Below are 24719 nucleotides of genomic sequence, written 5' to 3' on the forward strand. Positions count from 1 at the left end.
TCTAGTAAGCCAATGTCAATTTTTAATAATGTAGTAATTTTTATATGAAATGCAGCAAGATTAATCACTCAGAAACATAAAACAATAGTATACATATACCTTTAACTAAAAGCAGTGTTTTCCTAATAATTCTTTTCATATATACCTAATTCGATGGCAGTGAAAACACTAACAGAGTGCTCAGAGTAGCTGGCAACAAATGTTTTCTCTTTAAGGTTACTAATACAGAATTTCAAAAAATATATCTGTATTTATATTTTACAGTTTATGCAGCACCTCTGTCTAGGACACTGTAAACACAGATATTGTCTAACACTGTTTTGGGTGATACACATGCACCAATTAAGCTAATAATAAGAAAGAATTTATGCATATACATTGATTTGCATGCTTATGACATTTTTGCAGTTTCTGAGAAATATCAACAAAGTTGGTCTCTTCTTGTGATTGAATCCTGTTAATTTACGGATGGAATACAGCATCTTATTTTTTATTTAACATTATCCAAAGAAAAAAATATTACATATTGATCCCTTAAAAATAACGTAAGTGAAAGCAAATTTAAAAAATACAAAACTCTTAAAGACTTTCTTGTAAAAAATATCACATTTGGATTTAGGAATTAGATAGACTAGTACTTACCCTTGATTCTTACCATTTCCTTGTTTTGAGATTTTTTTGAAGTAAAATATTATCTTGAACTTATAAAAACTCTTTTCATTTAAAAGAAAATCTATAATTATCTCATATGTAATAACCTTTTTTCCAACAGTATTTCTGGGAATATTAATTCTAGGTAACATTTACTGAGCATTCCCTTTTAATAGGCACTGTGCTTAATATTCTATGCTTAATCTGCGTGACAGTTCTCTGAGGTAGGTAACACTGTGCCCATTTTCTATGAACCTGGTTCATGAAAGGCATAAAATCCAGATGGTATATAATTACCCTGGTTTTCCTGCATTCTTCATTACACTGTGAGCTTCTTGGTGTGTGTGTGTGTGTGCATGTGTGTGTGTGTGTGTGTGTGTGTGCGTGTGTGTGTGTGTTTGTGTGTGTACTAATGACTTACTAGTACCTGAGAGCACAGTGGTGACTATGTAGAGGAAAACAGGAAATAAAATTGGAAAACACACTTTCCTACCCAAGACATGGCAGTGGGCAATAGCCAGGTGCATCAGGTGAGTGGCCAGACCAAGAATTCTAATCATATTTTGAACTAGCTAAGAGAAAACCTTATTTGTTTTACTGTATGAAAATACTTCCTCAAAAATGATACTTGGAAAATTAAGTGTTCAAGTTTGTATTTAAGTTTCCTATGATTAAATCTAAACAGTGTTATTCTTGTTTACTATAGAGTATAATGTTTATTACCTAGGGTTTTTGTTTTGTTAAACTAGTTCTTTGGTCCTTGTGTAAAGCTTTATTGCCTTCTCATTTATCCTCAGTATTTTCTACACAGTTAGCTGTGGTCTTGGTGGCTTCTACACCCTCAGACTGAAATTTTTTTTATGACATCTGTACTAAACATGTGCAGATATTTTTCTTGTCATTATTCCCTAAATAATACAATGTAATAACTATTTACATAGTGTATTTACATTGTCTTATAAGTAACCTAGAGATAATGCAATATATATAGGAGGATTTATGTAGGTTATATGTAAATACTACTACATTTTTCTCTAAGGTCCTTCAACATTTGAGGATTTTGGTGTCTGCAGGGTTAGCATGGTGTTCTGATAGATATGAAAGATGACTCTCTGCCAGGAAAAAAATGGGGAAGGAAAATGATGAAAGATCCTTAAATTACATGGAGGAAGAAAACTTCAGACTCTGAATATCTGGTGTTTGTGAGTCAGTCAAAATAACTAACTACAATTTAAAAGTAGTCTTTGGCACTATTTTAAAAAACCTTTACTGCTTTTTTTTTTTAGTAAATGAATCCAAGAATCATGATTTGGTAAATATTACATTCTCTTATGAAGGGGAAGATTCCTTTATTATTGTAACAAAGGCCTTTAGCATCCTGAAATAGTGACAAGAGCCACCAGAAACATTTTCCTGTTCTCCTACTGAAACAGTCTAGAGTTCACAGAGTTCTTGAACTAGTTATGCTCACTAGTTATCCTGAAGTCACAAGTGAAAATAGCTTTAAGTTGGCCCAACTATATTTTTTAAAAAAATTAGTCAAAGTGAAGAAAACTAATTTCATGATACTTCCATTGCCAAATTTTGCATACAGGTGAAAAACTTTAACCAAGAGAGAGGAAGTTTTTTTTTTAATTCTTAAAATGTATTTAAAGCATTTTGTTTTTCTTCCATGTATATTAAAAGAAACATAAAGAAGATTGACTCAGTGTTCCATTTTATGGGGAGAACATCCTGCAGATAACTTCAGTGCTCTGCTAAGCCTTTGATATTCATCAGAAGGGTGCATCCATATTTGTAAAGTCCACTATAAGGTGACGTCTATTTAACCATCTGTGTATTTCCAATTTGCCTATGTGGGTTGACGTTCTTAGAGCTGTGTCTACCCCATTAGTAGCATATAGTACTTACTAGTAACAGCAATAGAGGAGTAGCTTGAATGGCATCTATCTATAGTTAAGACAAAGAAGGAGGGTCAAAGGGAATGGTTGTTCTGGGGTAGGGAACATAGTGTTTCCAGGAAAATCAAACAGGGATTTTGATCAAGTGTGAAGCTGAGCATTCATGGTTTCAGGACCCCACCTTTTGGAATTTTGAAGCCATGCCTCTTAACTTGTTTGAACCTTGCTAAACAAGAAAAAATTTTTTTCTTGATGAATAGCAATCCTTTACTCCAAATGTTCCTGAGTTAGATTGATCCAATTTATTGAGGTTTGAGTAAATATACAAAATGCCTGACTCATGATTGAGTTACTTTGTAACATAGCTCAGATAACGAGTCTATGCTATAGAGTAAAACAAAATAAAACATAAAGAATGAACAGTAAGGTCTTCACATGGTTTTGCAGTAAGCACTAATATTGACTGATAATCCAATCCAGTCCTATATATGGCCAGCTAAAACCTTTTAACTGTTGAGTCTTGAAAAGCTATTTGGTTATTAACCAGAAGAAACAATTAGATGTTTTTCCTGAGTACAGGAAGATTTTTGGTATCTACCCAAAATAAATGTTTTTCTTCATAAACATATTTTGCCATATTCAGTAAATTATTCTGCATGAGAATACTGAAGAATAAAATATTAAACAAATTCTAATAAGACAGAAGCATGGTAAGAGAAATAGAAAAGTTGATTTTTACATGAATCTTACTGCCACTAGCTATATCTCCATTGGTATAAGGTCTGTGGGTCATCAGTGAATTACAATTTAACTGTTTTTAAATAGATAGATACTGGTTGTATCTCCTGGTGTCTGGTCACTCATTTAATGAAGCAATACTATATTAAAAGCTCTTCAACTTCAGGGCAATATTGTAATATAAAATAGGACTGAGAATATTAGCACTTCTTTGTCCTTTAGAGTACCAAAACAAGCTAACTATCCTTGTCATGTACTTAATTACAGTCTAACCACTAAAAATAGATAGAGTCTCTAAGTTAAAAAACACTTTCCTTGGTAACATTTGTTAACATTTCTGATCAGAGCCAATGCAACACTTTAAAAAATAAAATAATACTTTGAAATATGTGCATAAACTTCTTGAAGAATCTAAAATATATAATTTCCTTCCTGTTTTGTACATATAAAAAAGCAAACTGTCTTTACACAGTCTCTGTATCTCTAAGGAATTCCATTTCTACTGGAGCTTTTGGCTGTTGGGCTGAGCCACTCTTCTTTCGGAAGTCTGCAGCAATTTCCTCAAAAGACTTTCCCTTAGTTTCTGGAACTTTAAAAAATGTAAACAGAGTAAAGACCAGGACCACTCCAGCAAAGAGGAAAAACACATAAGGTCCACAGAAGTCCTGGAAAAAGAGCAAACACAGAGTGACAATTAGCAGCTGTTTGACTTGTCATCTGTTCAGTAAATTTACACAGTGTTGGGTCACTTACCGCAATGTACTGGAAACATAAAGCTATAATGAAATTGCAAAACCAGTTGCAGAAGGCTGCCAGTGCTAGAGCTGTAGGGCGCGGTCCTTGGCTGAAGAACTCGGCCACCATGAACCAGGGGATCGGGCCTGGCCCAATTTCAAAGAAACTGACGAAGAGAAAGATGGCCGTCATGCTCACGTAACTCATCCAAGCATACTTGTCCTGAAGAAAAGGTAAACAGGAACAAAATTGAGACTGGAGTCCTTGGTCACTGTTCCTTTAGTTAAATAGCTTTTCACAGATTTCAGATTTGGATGCAGCTCTCCTAATACATTTATGTTCAATCAAGTGCCAGTTATTCTAGTCTTGGGACATGTTATTCTAGTCTGAATCATTCTTAAATCCTTTGAATTCCACTACAGACAATCTTTACTTGATAGTTATTCTCTTCCTGTGAAAGCCAAGGCAAAGATCCAGTATCCTTTTCTCTCACATAAACCAAGGAGGCTAGATGAGCTGTCTGACTCCTTGTGAAGTTCCAGATGAGGACTCTAGACGGGGAGAAATTCCAGGTACCTGCCCAAGGTTGAAAGTCAGCCAGGTGACAGAATCAGCATTAGAACTCATTTGGGACCCCAGAGCCTGTGCTCTAACCACATGATGACATTACCTCCCAGGACAATAAGCATAAGTGGCATGCTATTTAGTCTCTAATATCAAGAAACTAGATTCTATTTTCTTTACCTTTCACTTCTGTATTATATACCTTTCCTTTGGCTTTATTTTATAAGTTTTTGACCTACAAAACCTTGAACTTGGAGCAGCGAAATGTCGTCACATGGACCAAAATGATCAGTCCTGACAACAAACCCACCAGTAGCACAAGTCCCACTGACATGAAGATGGCACAGAAAAACATCCCGCTCATTCCAATTAGAAACAGAGAGCGCCGTCCTGCCTTCTCCACAAGCAACACCTAGGAAAGTTAAAAAAAAAAATACCGTCAGTTGTATGAGCTACAATGTATTGTCCTGTCATTTAAATCACTTTAATTTATATGGTGAGAAAGAAGTAAGGTTGTTACATTTTATAGATATTAGATTAAGGTACAGAATGACTTTTGCCCAAGTGGCAGAAGTAGTGTCAGCGAAAAAGTATTATTTGGGTCACAATGACTCAAAGAGGCCATTTTAGAGTTAGAACCACAGGGTTACCACTACTATAAGATTATCCCATGGTAGTCAGACCTGTATTTATTGAATCTCTTCTAATAATGTACATTAAAATGACATTAATTTTCTCCTGATGCTTCCCTTATCATTACAATGGTTTGTGCATTACAGGCATCTATTGTGCAAACAGGGGAACTCTTCAGGTGGCAGTATTTTTTATTCAATGGTCTCACTATTTGGTAAAGTCAAATTATGACTATTCAGCTGGCAATATACAGAATTTGATCACTGTACCAAATAAGCCTGCATTTTTCTGGTGTACGTAAATGTACGTGGTGCTGATATTGAATTATACATTTGAAAATTACCTAAAGCTGTATTGAAGTTCTTCTTTAATTAAGGGAAAACATTGTTGAGTCCTTTGAATATGTGAACCTTTGTATTAATGGTTAAGATTTATAGTTAGCCATGATTAGTTGAATGCACTGTTGCCTGTCTAATCCACTGAATACTGCCAAGGCTGCCCCCACACTGACACACACCCACACTTGTCGTATCTTGTCATTTCAATAGATAAAGGCTCATTAATAATCAGTAGCAACCCAGTATCGTTAGCAGGGTGAGCTCTGGTTCTGAAAATATTTTAAATGTATTTTAGTTACAATGAAAGCACTTTTTATCTCATTCATATCAAAGTTCCTAATCACTTCAGAAAGGAGGGTAGGCAAAGAGCTTATATTTAATTAATTGTTGAGAAAGAAATGGGAAAAACTCAGACCTTTCTTAAACACATAAAAATTCTCTTACATCTAATTATGGCATTCAAATTGACTTGATATTCCATGACAAGCTACCATAAAAATAAAAGTTTTTCTAAGACATAATAGCTCTTACTATACATGTTTCTCTTATTTCTGAAAAATTACTTAACTGAATAATAAACTCTAAATCGAGGTGCCTTAAAAAGCAAGTTGAACTCTGTTCTTGAGGTTGGATGTGTACTCGGGAGTACATGTGGCAAAGAGTGAACATGATCAGGAGCTGGCGGCATCTATCTGAGCACAGCCTCATCCTTGCCCCAGACTACATCTATCAGTCGGATCCCAGGGGCCTAGTTGGGTTTGCTAGTTCCTGCTTCTCCAGGGGTCATCCTGCTATATTTCTACCAACCCATTAATGTGGAACAGAATTTTGTGAGAATTTAGGAAAGTATATCACTTTTCCCAAAATGACTCAAAAAAAAAAAAAAAAGATAATGTTGCTTCAAAGTTGGTGAAACATTAATATATTATTAGTGCAGATTCCTGTTTGCATATATTTGCTTGAAAGGGTGCATGGTTTGGTAATACTGGTCAATTTGAGGCAGACAAACTGGGTGGTTATTGTGGTCCCTTTTTTGTATTTTTGAACTTTTAAACAACTTTTCAGAAAATTTAAAAATGTTATCTGTACTCCTGAGTGTTAATGAGATGATTAGAATTATTTTTAATTATATCATGCATCTGCTCAAAAACAGAAACAAAGGATGAAATCTGAAAAGGTATGTTTAAAATAACTATTGACACAAATAAAACAACTGTTCCCACTCCAAAAGGGGTGGGTGTGGAGTGCAGAACTGAAATTCTGCAGAAATTTCTACTTTAGATTTTCCCAGGCTTTGGGTTACTCATTCTTGAAAATTTGATGCTTCATATAGTAAATCCTATTATAAACATATTTTAATATTAAATCTCTGCTATAAAAATGTGTTGAAATAAAATTTATAAAATTAATCCAAGAGACAAAAAAACCCCTCTTTGCAAATAGTCCCTTGGATTGCATCTGAAAAGGCCTTCATTGATTTATGGTGGCCTTTTGGCTTAGCATGCATCACCTCTAGAGTCATGTGTACAGAGATACTGGTGTTTTGTTGTTTGTTCTTCTTCCTCTTTCCAAAGTCCAGCACTGTGTATTGTAGCCTGGACAAATTTATGTTTTGGTCTAGGTATCCAGGCTGTAATTCATTGACCACATTAAGGAAATAGTTAAAATATGTATGAAGACAAAGAATTACCAGGAGCTAAAATAGAGTATAATCTTATGCCCAAAGTAGAAAAATATAAGCATTTTGAGCATTTTATATTCAAAGGTAAATTAGTGCAGTTACCTTTATTTTGGAATGAATTACATTAGTTCATAAGTTTTTGTCTTTGTTGTTTTTTATTTTTAGAACATATTAACTATTACTGCTGTCAATATATTAGGTTATTACTTCTAGAAGGTTTTTTACTTTAAGTAGAGGATGTAGCCTCTTTTTTTGTAGGAGAAATAATGCATTTTTCGTGAATGCTTCTATACCATCCTCTTATACCACAATATTCTTTTTTTGCTTTTCCTTTTTATTGGTGAATATTAGTTGGGCACGTTAGTAGATTTTATTTTGACACATTTGCCCACGCATATAAAATACTCCTTTCTCCTGCCCATTAGTCCCTTTCCTCTTTCCGCACCGTGCCCCTTTCTCTTTTGATCATCTCCTTCTACTCGTGAGTCATCCTCACTTCTCTTTTCCCCAGTAGACTCCTCATGTAAGCAGAAACATGCAATATTTGACTTTCTGCTTCTGGGCTATTTCATTTAACATGATGATTTCTGGTTTTCTCTATTTTCCTGTGTGACTCCAACATGGTTTCATTCTTCTTAATGAATATATATATATCTTCTTCATCTATTCATCTGTTGATGTTCATTTATTGTGAATTGCACTACAAAAACATGCTGATATTGGTACATCTCTATATGATACTGACTTTGTTTTTAGGAATATGCTGAGCAGTAGCACAGCTGAATCAAATGACATCTCTACTTTCAGTTTTTCAGGAACCTCCATACTGATTTCCTGCTCTACTAATTCACATTTCCATCCACAGTGCAGAAGGAGTCCCTTCTTCCTCCATATCCTCATCAGGATTTATTGTTTTTTGTTTGATGGCCAGTCTGACTGGGAGAGATGGAATCATAGTGTATTTTTGGTTTGCATTTCTGTGTAGGTTAGGTTGTGACAACTAAAGTGGTTGAACATTTTTTCCAAATATTTACATTTGCACTTCTTTTGAGAAATATCTCACTCAACACATTTGTCATTAGCTGTAGGGCTATTTAATTTTTTGGTGTTAACTTGTTTGAGTTATTTATATATTCTACATGTTAGTCCTCTCTGTAGGAAAAGAAGGTAACAAAGATTTTCTCTCATTCTGTAGGCTATCTCTTCACTGTAATGATTGTTTTCCTTTGATGTCACACATTCTCTTATGCATCACTAGAAGCTATGCTTTTGGGAAGTACCTGCAAAGTTTGCCCAATAATCTAACATGATAAGAATTTGCTGAGTTTTTGAATTCTGCCTAAAGTCTTAGACGTTTATTACAGAATATCTTGTTTATTATTTTTATGATTTTTTTCCTCTAAGGCATCAGGCTAAAAAATACTTCACCCAAGAAAGAAGAGAGGTATTGATAGAAATGACAAGCTGTTGGGTAATCTTAAGGAGTTTAAATACAGAGCATAGGAGAAGAAACCCAAGTATTTACGCAAAGAGAAAGTCCCTGTACCTCCTAGTGAATTATTAATTCATCAGTAAATGGCCAAGCGGGGAATGGTCCATTTGCTCAGTTATGACTCATCCCTGTGCAGTGGTTGGCTTATTCACAGAGAAGACTTCTTTCGTGAACTACTTAGCTCTACACATTCAGGTTACATGGGAAAAAAAATCATTGATCAGTCTTAGGTCACAAGTTTCTTTCCCCATTCCTGGGACCCAGGAACAAACAATGTTTATTTGGAATATTGACTTACAGAGACAGCAGTGAAAACCAGGTTGATGGCGCCAACTCCGATGGTTGCATAAACAGGCTGGCTGATTCCTGCTGTCTGAAAAATACTGGTTGAATAGTAAAAGATCTGCAAAGTAAAAATAGGTTGGCCTTAAGCAAGCAGCCTTGCGCTGATATGTTTACTACAAGAAATGTCTAAAATTGTATACTTTATGTTTCTATAAGTTCTAGAATTTAAAGATTTTTATAGTGCCCTCTTGAGAACCTAGACTATCTTGTTTAAAACTTCTGACTGGTTAAAGTTCTCCCTTATATTTACCTTAAAACTCTGTTACTGCCTTTTAAAATTCTCTTAATTTCTAAACTTTTGTTAAAGGATAGCATGTATAAAACATACACATAAGTGCACAGCTCAATTAATTTGAAGAAACTGATCATATCTGTGTAATCAGCACCCAGAACAAGAAATAAATCATTTACAGTGCTACAGAAACTCCATGCATAATCTCACTTACTCAGTGTTCCAAGGAAATTACCCTTCCAGTATCTTATATCACAGATAAATTTTGCCTAGTCTTACGCTTCATAAAAAGAGAAACACATAATATGTCCTATTTTGTGGTTGCCTTTTTATGTTCAGTATTACCTATGTAAGAATCATCTTTACTGTTGTGTATATCTACAGACTATTAATTTATATTACTATATAATATTTTATTATAAATCTACCATAATTTAGTTACCCACGCTAATTCTGATGACTTTTGAGGTTGCTACTATTAGGGATGATTATGAACAGTGCTGCCAAAAATTCTTTTGGTGAAATATATGTGCTTTTATGTCTTGTGATAGAATTGCTAGGCCAAAGTACATGCACATGCTCTGCTTTGCTGGGTAATGCCGACACTTTCCCAAAGAAGTTATGACAATTTTGTATGCTCACCAGTGTGTGTGAGTGCTGCTGCTATTGAATTTGATTTGAACGGTTTTCTTTATTTGATTTCTTAGTAATTGCTTTATTATTTTTTTTCTGTAGGTAATTGCCAGTAGAACCGTTTAGTCTGCATGACCCAGGGTTTCAATCCAGAAATTAAAAGCTAACGGTTTAATTCTTGGCATATTTTTCACTCATGTCTCCTCTACCATACTCATCCAATTCACTCTATTTTTTAATTTTGTGTGCTATCTCCCTCAAATAAAAGTTTTTGTTTGTTTTTTGGCAAGAAATTGTTTTTGCATCTACCTATCTTGTATATAGTACTTCATTTAAATAAAGGAAGCTATTGACTCTTAGAAATCCTAAATTTCATACTCCATTCTTGAAGCCTCATGCAACTTAGGGTTTGTTTTGAAGGAATATACTTCTCCTTTTTCATCCTTGCATTTAGTATGACTTTTGTCTCTTACTTTCTTCTTAATAAGAAATAAAGTACTGTTGATTGTTGACATTTTTATATATTTGAGTTAATTTTAGAAAATTATGGAAACAAAGAACAAAAATTTATTATCACTTAATATATATTTGTTATACTAACTTCTGTTGTCAATATTTCAAAATATCCTTTAGTTATTTAAACTTATGCTTGCCTTCTTCCTGTTAATTTACTTTGCTTTCCCATAAAGTTACAAGGTGTCCTTAAACTTACCCCATTGATTCCAGAAAATTGCTGAGCCATGTGCAGCATCAGTGCGACTATCATAGGTGTTCGGTAGCTGGAATTGGTGAAGAGCTTGGTAACAGATACCTTTTTCTCACTTGATGCTTCTTCTTTTTCCTTTTTCATTTCATTCATGTCTTTAGTGACATCATCACTTCCTCTGAGTCTTTTCAAACCTGTCCCCCAAAGTGATCAAGTTGAGACAACCCAAGTCAAACAAAAATAAATTTATTTATATTATGTTAATGAGAGAGCTACAATTCTGCGTGTCTCTTTATATTACCTAATAGCATGGTCATCGGAAATATTTTTGTTGTTGTTGTTAAATTAAATGATGCTCTTCAATTTTAAAAAGGCAGAACATCTGGATTCATATCATGATAAAGAAATCTATGATCCTTATTATCATAGAAGCATAATACTAGAAATTCTTTTGAAAGCCTCTGGTTAAGTCTAGTACCCTATAGGAGGGTTTTGGCTTAGGCTTGGGTTTGAGATTGTATGTACCAGTCCTATCAAACATTTGTGGATGTGAGATGCTAAGCCCCATCAAAGTGATTTTGCCCATTCTTCTCATATGTAATCTCTGACTTAATTTGGAAGGTGCAGAAACTAATTTCATGAGCCACCATTAACACATACTATTTTGCCTTAGCTGATAATTTAAAAATAATAGGATGAAAGAAAAACTCTATGGACTTACTTTGCTTTGCTTTGACTTCTTCTTCCAACTTGATATAAAGATATCTGGGACTTTCTGGACAGAAGATTAGGAACAGAGACTGCAAAAGAGCTGGTACAGCAGACAGGCCAAACATTATGTGCCACAGGTCATGATTGCCCAGGATAAAGTCAAGGCCAACAATCTAGGAGGATAGGGGAGGAAGCATATCAGCTGTATAACACTTTAGGTCTGCCTTCTAGAACAAATCGTCATCAGAATAAGGACATTGGCTATTTAATTGTAATCCCAGCTAGGCATGGAGGAGCACATCTGTAATTGTAGCACTCTGGTAGGTTGAGATAGGAGTCTGAGCCTAGTCTTAGCAAGTTAGTAACTTAGTGAGTTCTTGCCTCAAAAATAAATAAATAGGGTGGACTTGTAGGTCAGGTAAAAGCCTTAGGTTCAATCCCTAGTACCATTAAAGAAATAGTAATTCTTATCAACCTCAGTTCATAAAACTACAAGATGGAAACAGTTTCTAGTATATTTCACTTTAATCAAATTAAGGACAATTTTTTGGACAAAGATTTCATCTCAGTTTGTTTTCATTAACTCCAATTGGACACTTAGATTGGGAATTAGCCCAATTTTATGGAGACTAATTTTTTTTTTTACCACTATCAGGGATCGAACTCACGATCACATGCTTGCAAAGCAGGCGCTTATGCCGCTGAGCTAAATCCCCAGCCCTTCAACCCAATTTTAAAAACTATGTTTGAAATGTAAAGCAACATAAGGTTGTAGTCTCCAGGCAACCAAATGGAATAATAGGATCAAAAACATGCATACCTTAGGGCTTTGCCTTAAAATTCTTTCTTTTTTTATTTTTTATTTTATTTTATATTTTTGGTACCAGGGATCGAACTCATGCCTCAGTGCTTGCAAGGCAGGCACTTATGCCGCTGAGCTAAATCCCCAGCTCCTTAAAATTCTTTCTTAGGTTAGAGTAAATAAAATGGGTTTCATAGAACAATTACTGAAGCAGAATCAGCTGTCTGATCCCAGTTGCAATGGTCTATGTACTTCTTTCTGGATCATACTTGTGGGCTTCTGAGCACTTCCTCTGAGACCACAAGGAAGAAGGAAAAGGATAGAGTCAGCTAAACAAGAACTTCGATGGTCGTCCTCTGCCTACTAGATGCTTAAAACAAAGCAAACACAGGCAGTCACAAATTTGAGGCTTGCTATTCCTTGAAATCTAAGTGGCATAATTTAATTATTCCTGGAATAGTATTGGAAATTTCACCTCTAATATCAATCCCACTTCTAAGTTCTAGGGGAAAAGTGAGGAACGGTAACAACTGGCTTTTGAACCAAAAAGCCTTCTCTCTTACCACGTCCACAACCACACTATTGGAATCTTTTTTCCTCTTTGTGGGTCTCAGTACGAGCACTCAGTCAGGGAGGCAGAGAGTAGATTAAGTAGGTGGATGAAGTAGAGGGTGTGAAATTTTTACCTGACTGATAAGAATGCCCGTGACAATGGCCAGCTGATGAAGGGTGCCAAGAGCACCCCTGAGCGAGGTTGGAGCAATTTCCCCAATGTACATGGGAACCAGCCCTGAAATTAGCCCTGCGTAAAACACGAATATGAATGTTAAAGTACATCCAGAAATACTTTAATAACATTGATTTAGTCGAAATACAGTCAATATCATGACTGAAAGTCTCATCCTGAAGAAAGAGCCCTTGTTCCCAGCCAAAAACATAATTTATGAAAAAAAATTGCTGATACAACTCTAAATGTTAATAGAAAAAACACTCATCTATGTGGCATTTTTTCATCATGTTTCAGTATAAGAAGTGTATGTCACTATTTAGTCTATATCATGATGGCTCAGACAATCGTAAGAAAGGAGACTGGAAAGGAATGAGAACTTCACTGGGCCAACCCCTTGATAGAGATGAGAAGTGACTTGTCCAAGATCACAGTAATAACAGAATATTACTAGGAGAACTAGGAACCTAACCGAATCTTTACAAGGCCCAGGTGCTTCAGGAACACTGTCGGGTTGCTGATGAGGATGTAGAATGGTGGAAGAAGTTAAGGAACTATTGAACTCTTTCCCCAGTCACTCAAATCAGAGCAACCTTGCTTCTCTATTCAGTTCAAATATTAGACACTTTGGGGCTGGGGGTTTAGCTCAGTGGTGTAAGTGCCTGCTTGGCAAGCGCAAGGTTGTGAATTTAATCCCCAGTACCAAAAAAAAAAAAAAAAAAAAAAAATCAGGTGCTTCAGAGAAGATTTTATTTGAAGTAAGATCTTTGATGCTTGAATAAATACGAAAAATTGAAAAGCACTAGGCCATTCTGCCTGTTGTAACCTTTTTAACTACACACAATCAGTCATTTTGGAAATAGTGGTATATTCAGTCATTTGCTGACTGTGATGTTTAAGAGTTTTTAAAAAATTTAAAAATGATTTTTCAGATTTTGAGTTATATTTTGCCTAATTATCAAATATAAGTGGGTGATCTTTATGTAAATGATGCTTTCAGCAAATATGTTCCCTTCTTCTTTTCCTTCCTTCCTTCCTACCTTCCTTCCTTTTCTTCCTCTCTCTCTCCCCCTTTCTCTCTGTTGTGTGTGTATGTGTGTCTTGAAATTGTTCTTATATCTCAAATATATATTTATATGGTATGGCATCTGTACTTCTGCAGAATTTATGGTCCATTTAGTGTAAAATAAGAAAACCTCATTTATTTGGTCCTTTTGAGGTTGTACTACCTTTGTATAATCCCTAATCCTATACTTCACAATCACAATGATGTAAATAAATTCACAAGTCTAAAGCCACATAAGCCCAAAGTAAAATTCTATTTCTTGTATTTTTAGTTACTTTAATACTAAGAATAGGGTGACCCATAATTTTAATAGATGGTTGGAGTGTACAAGAGCCTTGAGAATATTTACAGCATTTGTTCTCAATTTAAAAAAAAAAAGAACCAGAATTTTTATGCTGTATTTTTAAAAAATGAAGAGGAAAAAAAGAATCACGATTTGTATCTTTTCCACACTGTTATCTGCTTTACCCAGAAGAAGAAACTGAGGCTCAGACTTAATTAATACTGCCTACGGCCAGAAAGAGATAGTGACAGAATTGATTCCTCTGAATCCACAGTTTCTTCAACTTGTAGACTCACTCTTCACCTTAATAGGGCCATTATGACCTTCAGTGATCTGTATTAACATCGACAGTAATGAAAAGAGACATTTAATTAAGCTGTCAACGTGGGTATGGTAGGCTTTTACTCACACTGATCATTGAAAACACATGGAATTATAGTCTTTTATGCAAATAAAAGTGTTAGAAATATTTTTATACACACAAGTTTTGGACCCTCATCATTCCTTCTCCATTCCAGTGAATATTAGTGCTTGGAAGGGTAGTACAATTTGTAAAAATGGTTAAAACCTTGGCTTAGAACCTTCAGAACCAAGGATTCACCGGTGTGAAAAGTTAAACAGTAGTTCATATGTTTTAGAAATTGAATTCCTGTCTTTGTTTGGATCTCTGCTAATTAGCTGCCTCAAAATTTTGAAAAACTGTCTGTCTCCCAGAAACGGTGAATCCCACTGGTCAGACGTAAAGTTCACAGGTGAGCACCCTCAATTCTGACTCCTGTACGAACGGCTTCTGCCTGATTTCCTCTGCTAATGAACACCGCCACTTGCATGCATCGCGCAGCCAACTCTGGAATCGGATAGGGCTAGAAAATAGTTTCTGGAAGACGTTGGTCCAAGGGTACAGTCTTGCTGCATGTGAGGGAGGAAGGACACACACAGGTAGGCAAAGGTGCCATTTTTCGTGGCCCACTACACCACAGAAATAATAAAAGCTACTAGCGTTTATTGGCAGCTTACTGTACATCTGACTTTATCCTGAACACTTTACATGCCTTCTTATAATCACCTGGTAGCACAGCTGTTATCTTCATTTTATACATGACAAACCTTAGATGCAGAGTTAAATATATGCCCGAGATACAACAACTAGAAATAAAGTTATTACAGTGGATAGGAACATTGTATCACAATTTCTGCTCACGATCTCAAACCCTGCCTCAGGACATCACAAACTCCATGCTATTAGCTTTCTTTCTGTGATCTCACCCTAGGCTCAAAAATAATCATGTATGTTACCACACAGTACTTTTTAAAGGTTTTATTTGTGTGTGTGTATGAGAGACAGACTTACCACAGTAGAGTCCTGATATGCTTCTTCCTGCAATCACGAGAATATGAGATGGCCCCAGTTTGGCACACCCCATCAAGAGAGCTCCAGCTAACGAGAGACTGTTTGCTGCCAACAAGGCTTTGATTCTGAAATTTAAAAAAAAAAAATAAGATTTCAGCATCAAAACTTAATAAAAACATTTGCATTCAGAGCATGTTGAGATTTTTACCTAAAAGCGATTATTTTAATTTTGCTTTAAAGCTAATTTAGGAATTTTGAACCAAAATTCTCACTTGATCTCCTTATACTAAAGTATTAACAGAAAGAAATATTTCTGATGAGAGAATCTGGGCTTCACACACTGGTCTCCACACTGTGATACAGAGGGACAGTTTGATTTAACACATTTTCAAATAGCAGTTAACTAAGTTTTCTACAAAGTTTTCCACAAATTTTCACTGCTTTGAAAAATGATTATCAGATGATATATTAATTTAGCTCTATAGTTATAACATATAACTTGTTTTTTTCTTTAATTTTTTCTTTAAATAGTAAGAGCTTTTAGTTACATACTTGAGGAAATCTGAATTTGCCAACCTAAATCCACAAAAACAGTGGCCATAGACCACTGTTGATGGTTATAACAATTGAAAAGACAGATTTTTTTTAAAGGAATGATAGAAGGAACACATTTTTATTTATTTAGTTTTAACTAGTGGAGATATGATTCTGCCAATAAGAATAATGATGTCATTTCTCAGTAACTTTCCCTAGAAAAATAGTTTTATGAGAGACACTGAACTTTTTGGTCTTTTTATTTTTTATGACGTTTTCAAGGAAAATAAAAGAAACTTCATTTTGCTTTATGACAAACCATTTAACAAATGGTTTTTTGACATTGCTTTGGATAGGACCATTGTCCTATCCCAAATGCAAAATCCTAACACTCCTGAGGATATGCATCCTGGCTTCATGGCTAGGACACTTAATTTAGTGTTTTAGGCTAGTCAGTAGACTTGTCAGAATCTCTTCTTTAAATAAGGGTCAAAGATTTAAATTTTTCTGCAGGGCTAGGAAGTAGCTTCTAAAAATTGATTTGTTCATATTTTAAGATTTAATCGTGTTTGATTTATTTTAGAAATAATCCAGAGCATTCTCCATTTATACAAAAATAGTGCAAACTGAAATGATTGTTACATCTTTTAAATGATGAAAATCAGTTCATTTTGTTTATTACAAATTCGGATTTACATTTTAACCACATACCCAGTGAGTTGATAAAAATGTAAAAACCCAAACTTTTTCTTTTCTCATGCAGGAAACTCTTCTTCAAATAATAAGAATAAGACTTGGATTGCCATAATACTCTTTAGTTACAGAAACTCAGTATAGTCTTATTGTATAAAGTTCCAGTATAAGGAAGAAATTGTCAGAATCAAAATAAATACACAGTTATAGGTATAACTTATAGTAGGAATTGGGAAACTAAATTAATTATAATCTAGCATTATTGTTCCTGTTTTGTTATTCATGCCTTTAAAATTTTTGTCAAAGCAAAATTTTCTGTATTTGGCTTATATTATTTTTAGCATAAAAGAAAAAATCAATCCACAGAAGTTGTGCTCAGAAATGTAAATAAATTTAAAGAAGTAATCATTCATTTTCTGATTTCTTCCCTATGTAGGCCAGGAAATTCCCCAGCTTTAGTATGTCACGTAACTAAGGGCATAGCGGAGGAGCACTGCTGATGTCTCTTTTTTCTTTTTGTGTTTTTGAGACAAGGTCTCACTATTGCAGTTCAGGCTGGCCTTGAGCTCAACTGCTGATGTTTCTAATCTAGAGCTGCTCATAGAAGCCGGAGTTTAGAAACACTTTATCTCACTTTACATTGAACTGGAACTAGGAGGCAGCAGTGGCAGCAGTAGACAGAAACCCTATTCCAAGACTGTGAGGCTACTGGGAGTTGGCAATGCTGAACTGATCTTCAGATCTGGCTGATACAAATGCTAAATTCTCACTTAAAAATAAATAAACTGGATTTTTGAGAAATGGTGTGATTTGAAAAGCAATAGTAGATTTTCAGTTTAAAAATTCAGGTCTTCTGCTGAGGCCCTGAGTTAACCATTTATCTAGTGGTTTCTTAATATGTTTTATAACATTCAAATCCAGAGAGTCAGAGTGATTACCTAAAAATGATCTCCAAGTTCACTTTCTTGTAAATGCTTCCACAATTAACTAAATTATTGCAACAGCATTTTTCATTGATTTGGTCTAGTATTGACCTGTCTTATAGGGTTATGAGTTGAAAAATAACCAGTTTCATGAAAGGAAAAAGTATCTGTTGAAACAAATTCGAAAAATCTCAAAACGCTAAAGTCTCTGTTTATGATTATTTATGAAATATACCTACCTTCCAAGCTTGTCCCCAAGCCACCCACCAAAGAATGATGCAATCATTCCACCCACTGCAAAGGTAGATACAGACAAGGACCAGAGCATGGTGATTAGGCCAGTAGATGTCATAGTCTCCTCCTCAGGCCTGGGGCCTGGTGTTGGGCCCCCTGGGTATGAGATTGTGGGCAATGTATCTGTAGTGTTGATAACATAGTTGTTGGTAGCCTTTCGGTCATCCAGTGAAATGCCCAAAACATTTCTATAATGAGATATTATTATCTGCAGAAATAAAATAAAGAAGAAAAATCCCAATATTTCAAACATCCTATGTATTTTTTATTTTCCATTAAAATATTTGCTAGGTATTTAAGGAGCATCACCCCAAATATATGGGTTATAGTTTTGCAACATGGATAGCTTTATAGTTAATAATATAAAGCAGAGGTCACAAATCCAATATTAGCAAAAACCATGCAAGAGAAATTAAGTGAAATAGACATGGAGTATCTTGACGTCCAAAGTGGTGAAATATATCCTATATGCTGGAGATGTAATTGGGAATAGTTAGTTTGGAGAGGGGTAGCATCTGCCCCACCTAAAGGAAGAAGCTGGAAAGGCAGGACTGGTGTTGGATGACCTTTAATTTTTAAATAGAATCCAAAAATCTGAGTCTTTGTTTAGAAGCCTTCAGGTTTTAATGGCTGGCAAATATTTAAATTGAAAATATTCCTCAGGTTAAAAAGACATGTTTTTATGTCAGCGTTACTTTTATACAACAGGATTTAGGTATTCTAACAGAAGCATAAGAAGAGACTGGAAAAGATAAGATAAAGGTCAATAATAAAGTTAATACTCTACAAAATTCGAATGCTAGGTGTATTATCTCTGTACAGACTCATTGCTAGACTTCCTAGCAGCCAGGGCAATGAGAAGAAAATAATCAGGAACATGATTGATGAATTCCAAAGACAAAAACAACTCTGTGGATCCTGAGATGTGAAGCCTTGAAGGAAGTTCGTTTTATGGGTCCTCATGGAGCAGCGATACTGAACCTATGGTGTGCATGCCACAGCAAACTGTTGTCACTGAAGGCTCTAAAACGTGAGCCATTACTGTCATAGAGTTTAGTGTGGCACAGAAGAAACAATATTTAGAATTAAATCCATGGACTCACATTTTATAATGTGCTTCAGTAGATCCTAGGGTATAATCAACTAGAAGCACAGCAGAGCAGAGCTATGAAAAACAAGTTAGGAAAGTGGTAGATATTATCTGACATTTTACAAAAAGGTGATAATCCAAATAATCACAGAGAAAATTCAAACTTTGTTGTACCTCTTGACCAGCATTAAACTTTTGTATTATTTTATATTGAATGACCTGTGGGAGACAGGAATGGAGTGAAAGACTAAAGTTGCTTTAGAGTTAGGACTTCTAAAGGTTCCTATCTGGCCTGGAAATAGGTGTAATAAAGTGGTTGAGAGGGTCTGGCTCAGAAAAATATAGGTTAAAGTGCCTGATGCAAATAAGTAGGTGCTCAATAAACATATGTAGAATGAAACATATCCTTTTGTAGTTTCCTCTTACTCTCTGGCATTTTTGAAAACACTTGTGCATGGGTGAGAACTTTGAATGTATGCTGCAATGAGCTGTCTGGGCAGGTAGTATTTATGTGAGCTCAGCGAACTGCAGAGTCAGAGATCAAGCATTATTTATTGCTTTATTTTTTCCTGTTGGCTGTTAACTGAGGGGTCAAGGCCAAGTTATCAGCTCTGGAACCACGTGCATTATACTTGGCAGGCCAGGATTACCCTGTGTCCCCCACGTGGCCACACTTTATCTTCATGACAGAACTTGCCCCATGTTCCACTTGCCTGTTGAGGTGCATTGATCACACCTATGTCATATCCAAACTGGAAAGAACTCAGGACCGCAGTGAAGACAGTGAAAACCAAAGTTCCAGTGATCTGTGGGATGAAACACAGAGCGGGGGTACATCAAGCAGTTCAGCACCCACCATTCTGGAGTGTGGACTTCTTACAGGAGCCACAGGCTGATTCTTTCCCCTCGCAAACCTTTCACAGTATGCTTTGTGCTCTGCTGGGTGGGTGTTGTTTATCTGAGAATGTGAAAGTCATTCATCATTTTCTCTATAGTAAGTAATAAAACTGAAAAATACTTGAGACAGCTTTTTCCAGGAGAGGAACGAAGCATCCTTTTCTTAACGTGTATATTTTAAGATTCAAAATCAGGACTGAGAACTAGAACTGCTGCTGAAGCAAAGAAACTGCTAGGGTCATAGGTCCTTGGGAGAACTCATATATAATGTCAGTGGCAGAGAAAGGGAGAGCTTTCTGGACTTTGTTACAGAACACAAGCACTTTGGCAGTCATATGAGAAGTGCCAACCACGTTTTATCATGATTACATCAATATTCAGGTCGTGTACTTTATGGAATTTGCATCTAGTTGAACCTAGAGTTGTGGGTTAAGCTATATTACGTTCTCCCCAACTCCATGAAGATGCAATATAACTGAAAAGCATGACCCTTTTCATCTCATAATTATAAATCTGACTACTTGAAGAAATCATATTATGCATACAGATTGACATATAAGGATATTGCACAGCACCTTGTGTGTGTGAGATAACAAAAATTACACAAAGAATGTAAATCACTCCATAGTAGATAGTCAAAGAGATTCAAATAATCATGACACATGTATCAGATGTATACAACATGCTATATGGGAGTTAAAAAATGTATGATTAGATGAACTGACAACTGACATAGTCTACTGGTTCTAAAATGAGACCCGATTTGGAGAGCTTGGTAAAAATGTAGCCTCCTGAAATTTACCCTGGACCACCTACTGGATTGGATTCTCAAGCAGGGACTGGGAAGGAATCTATACATTTACAAAACTTGCTCTTTTTTTTAAAATAAACTAATTTTAGGCAGCATCTATGTAGGTTTTTCTCCCAGCAACTTTATTCTCTGGAAGAAAGGACTTCAAAGTAGCCCAAAATTTATAACATGGGATATATACATATAGGCACACATTCCCCAAAAAGGACATAGAGTATATAAGCTATATACTTATTAAAAATAAATAATATATATGTTGTATCAATAAAATTACACATGAAATGTGTACAAACATACACATGCATATGCAGTATATTGTGCATAGGATATGAGAGATTTTGAATTATCCCTGAGAGTATCACTAAACACCTAAAATTCAGTGGCTCAGACAGCCAAAGCTAAAATAGGGTTCCATTTATTTGATTTGTGACTTCTTTTTCCGCCTCAAGCTGTTTCCTTTCTGGCAGCTGCAGAAGAAATTTGGTGCAATTCCTCATGATGGTAGGTTGAATTTTGTATTTTCCTCTTGGCTATAACCTGAGGGCTGTTCTCAGCACCAGAGGCCAACACATTTCTTGGCTATTTGTACCTTTCCTCCATCTTCGCGGGCATGTCAGTTCTTACACTGCATTTCTCTGGTGCAGATAACACCAAGGAAAAGTTCTTTTTGAAGAATGCATGAGATTAGATTTGACTTAGCTGGATAATCTAGGAGAATCTCCTGATCTCAAGGTCGATAGCCTGAATCACATCTTCAAAAATCCTTCGTGCCTTCTTCATAGTTTAGCCCTGGACTTGGTCTGAGAAAGTTTGTTTATTAAAACAGAAAAAATTTTTGACAACTACTAAGTCCAAAAAAGCCCCGTTAACTTTTATCTATTCACTCTAATGTCCAAGATGTTGCCACAATATAGGTACTTAGGAGATGATGAAAATCGTGAGAATTTGGGACTTTACTCAATCTAGGGTCTGGGGTCCTAACTTGTTTGTCTGTTCTCTCAAAAACCTTGTAGACAGAAATCATCATTATCCTTTCACACACAGAGAAACATGTATGGAGACAGTTAATAACTCATGCAAAAACTCCATGCTTAGTAAGTACAAATAATCTTTAGGCCTTTCCTTTACACATTATAGGCTACAAGGTATTCAACTAACACTTCAAAAAATTCTATCTCCACTTAGCACTTAATGATTTTAAGTTAGAGAAACTAGTTCTCATATCTAATTTAAAATATGCCATGGGATAAATGTGGAAGGGAAGTATAGTATAGAACCTTAATGTGGTAGCAAATGTATTTATTTTATGGCTTACAATAAGTCAGAATCTATTAGTAAAAAACAAGTACGTATGGAAGTAAGAATTTAAGAAAAAGTGCTAGCTAAGCTCTCACCACCCCTGAGCCTCAGTTTCCTTGCCTGTAAATGACAATCAATGCATAAGAATACTTTTAAAACTAAATAACATAAATAAATAATGTGGTTTTATTCCCATCATTATCGTCTCATTAATCCCCCTTGCCAAATAGCCATATGTTAACTTTTCATATATCACCAGTAACCTTTACAGCAATACTACAAAATATGTGAAATTACTCCCATTTTATAGCTGAAGAAACCAGGCTCATAGATAATTAAAGACAAGCCTAAAACCATAGTGGTACCTCGGTTCACAAGGTTAATTCTTTCCACCATTCTGGTTGCAAACCAAATGGGATGAGAACCAAATCAAATTTGATGTTGTGTTCCGTGTTGACCTTATGGGGAAATTTGGTTCGTTGTTGTCCAACTTGATTTGTGACCAGAATTGCAGAAAGAATTAAGTTCATGAACCGAGGCACCACTGTAACAAATCCTCTGTCATGGGACACTAAAGGGTTGGTCTTAAACCCTCACCACTGAATGAAAAAGAAGAATTTTTAGCAACTACTGATTGACTAGGGAAAAAAACACCGTGAATTTCCTTTAAACAATATGCTATAGGAAGCCAAGTCAATAATGATTTTGCACTCAAATTGGAAAAGGCCAGGGGCTTCTCAAGTCATAGAATTTTTAGATTAAATGGAAATTCAGAGAGCAATGAATGCTTGTCTGATTCCTCTATTTTTCTGTTAAAAGAATTGAGGTCCCATAAGCTAAGGCCCTTGTCTGAGTTCTGTGATTATTCTATCCTTTTTAAACTTTGGGTGGAATCATAAAACTAAAAAACATTGCTTTTTATATAGGTTCTATTATTAGGTGACTCCTTGTTTCTCAAGGGAAGTTCTGTGACCTGATTTCTAAAGCCCCTAAGGGAGTTCAGTTAGCTGTAAATGGAGTTTGGGCATCTGCTCCATCCCAGCTCTCTGCTAAGCACATCACTTTCCCTCTTGCACTACCTGCCATTGTTTTTGCCAAATGTGTATATCACTTTTACTGTAATTAGCGTTCATCTTTATATTTTCTTTAAAGTTCTACTTGAGCTTTATCTTGAGCTTCAGTATTCATAAAATCATGATATGCTAGTTATTCTTTAAATACATATTATATATCTATTAGCATTAAAATGCTTGACATAGAAACTTCCCTGATATTATCTGATTTAATTACTGTCAAGGCCTAACATGCTATGATAATGGCTACATAACCCATTTATATTTCAATATGTTCTTATTTTATTTAAATATAGAAAACCCAAAGCTCAATTGAATAATTTAATCCAAGTCTCACAGCAGCAAAGAAGCACTAGTGGCGTATAGATTCAAGCATGCCGACTTCAAAGCTCATGCTGCAAATCATGCTCCTTATCGACACGAGCTGATAGTCAGCAGAGTACATCTTAACCAGGTCAGAACTAAAGGGTTGTAGGAACACTGATTTATCAACTTGTAGTATTGTGTTCCTGTGTGGGTGATGTTGGTTAGGGAAAACTTCTAAGGGAACAACCGTTATATCATCTTTAAGTTTTTATATTGAAAAGTATATTTGCAGAGAAATTGAAATAATAGTGCAGGGAATACTCTACAACTGTTACGGATAGTCGCCAGCGGTAAACATCCACACATTTAACTTTCACTGTGTGTGTGTCATTCTGGCTGAAATATTTAAACATAAAGTTCAGAAATTTATATCACCTCACTCAGATAGCTCAGCATGGACCCACTGAGAACAAAGACACCTTTCTACCTGGTTATAATATATTACCATATCAGAGGAAATAACATTGATATACTAATGTTAACTAAAATACAATTCACATTCAGAATTTCCCAACTGTCCCCACATTGTCCTTTATAATTGGTTTCTCTTTCTTCTGTGATCTAAGAAGACTTGTTGCATTTTTCTGCCAGTTCTTCAGTCTTTTTTCTACACTCGTGTTTCTACCTCTTTTGCCTTTCATGCATCAACATTTTTGAGTATCCCAAATCAGTTTCCATGATTAAATTCAGATTACTCTACCCTTTTTTTAGGGAAAAAGTCACATTCCTTCAGTTACGTGATTTTACAGAGTCACTTGGAAAATAGAAAACAGAGCATAGTCAGAAAACAGCAATTACTGAATAAGAAGCAGGTTTTTCTTTAGCAACCAACTGAGTTATCAATTTGTCAAGTAGAGAGAAGTAGCTTTGCTTTGTGGTAGCTGTATCCAATATTCCCAAAAGCTCTCTGTACTCAGCAATGTGAACAAATTCCCCTATTAATTTTTTTTCAAAGCCAGATTTAAAATGAACCTGATGCTGATTTACCTTATCTCCTGCCATTCTATGGGCTTGGTGTCCTGATAATTCCAGGTCCTGTACTGAGCGTGGAATGTGTAGCTGACAGTCCTTGCCTACGCTCAGAGCTCTGCCTGGTTATACATTGTAGGAGGAGGAGCAAGGTGAAGGCGGCGTAGGGCTCAACCTAGAA

The 24719-nt window shown here is 35.5% G+C and overlaps 1 protein-coding gene across 1 annotated transcript; it reads right to left on the reverse strand.

The window, feature by feature from the left end:
• On the reverse strand, nt 1-24709 carry Slc2a2 (solute carrier family 2 member 2). Its single transcript, XM_003463535.4, has 11 exons — nt 24557-24709; nt 19837-19929; nt 17979-18241; nt 15590-15714; nt 12849-12964; nt 11371-11533; nt 10656-10843; nt 9032-9136; nt 4900-5001; nt 4044-4247; nt 1-3955 (listed from the first exon to the last, which is right to left on the reverse strand). Exons 1-11 carry the CDS (start codon nt 24569-24571, stop codon nt 3755-3757), a joined length of 1575 nt encoding a protein of 524 aa, XP_003463583.1. The 5' UTR covers nt 24572-24709; the 3' UTR covers nt 1-3754.
• Nucleotides 24710-24719: the final 10 nt, after the last annotated feature.

This window comes from Cavia porcellus, unplaced genomic scaffold (assembly GCF_034190915.1).
Source record: "Cavia porcellus strain 051 isolate PalLab524CR breed Dunkin Hartley unplaced genomic scaffold, mCavPor4.1 scaffold_17, whole genome shotgun sequence".
Lineage (NCBI taxonomy): Eukaryota > Metazoa > Chordata > Mammalia > Rodentia > Caviidae > Cavia > Cavia porcellus.

Coding starts and splice junctions, on each gene's coding strand:
- Slc2a2 (XM_003463535.4), bottom strand. Junction 4,248..4,899: donor CAGTGGGACTTGTGCTACTG/GTGGGTTTGTTG, acceptor CCTTTTCTTCAG/GACAAGTATGCTTGGATGAG. Junction 3,956..4,043: donor TATGTTTCCAGTACATTGCG/GTAAGTGACCCA, acceptor CTCTTTTTCCAG/GACTTCTGTGGACCTTATGT.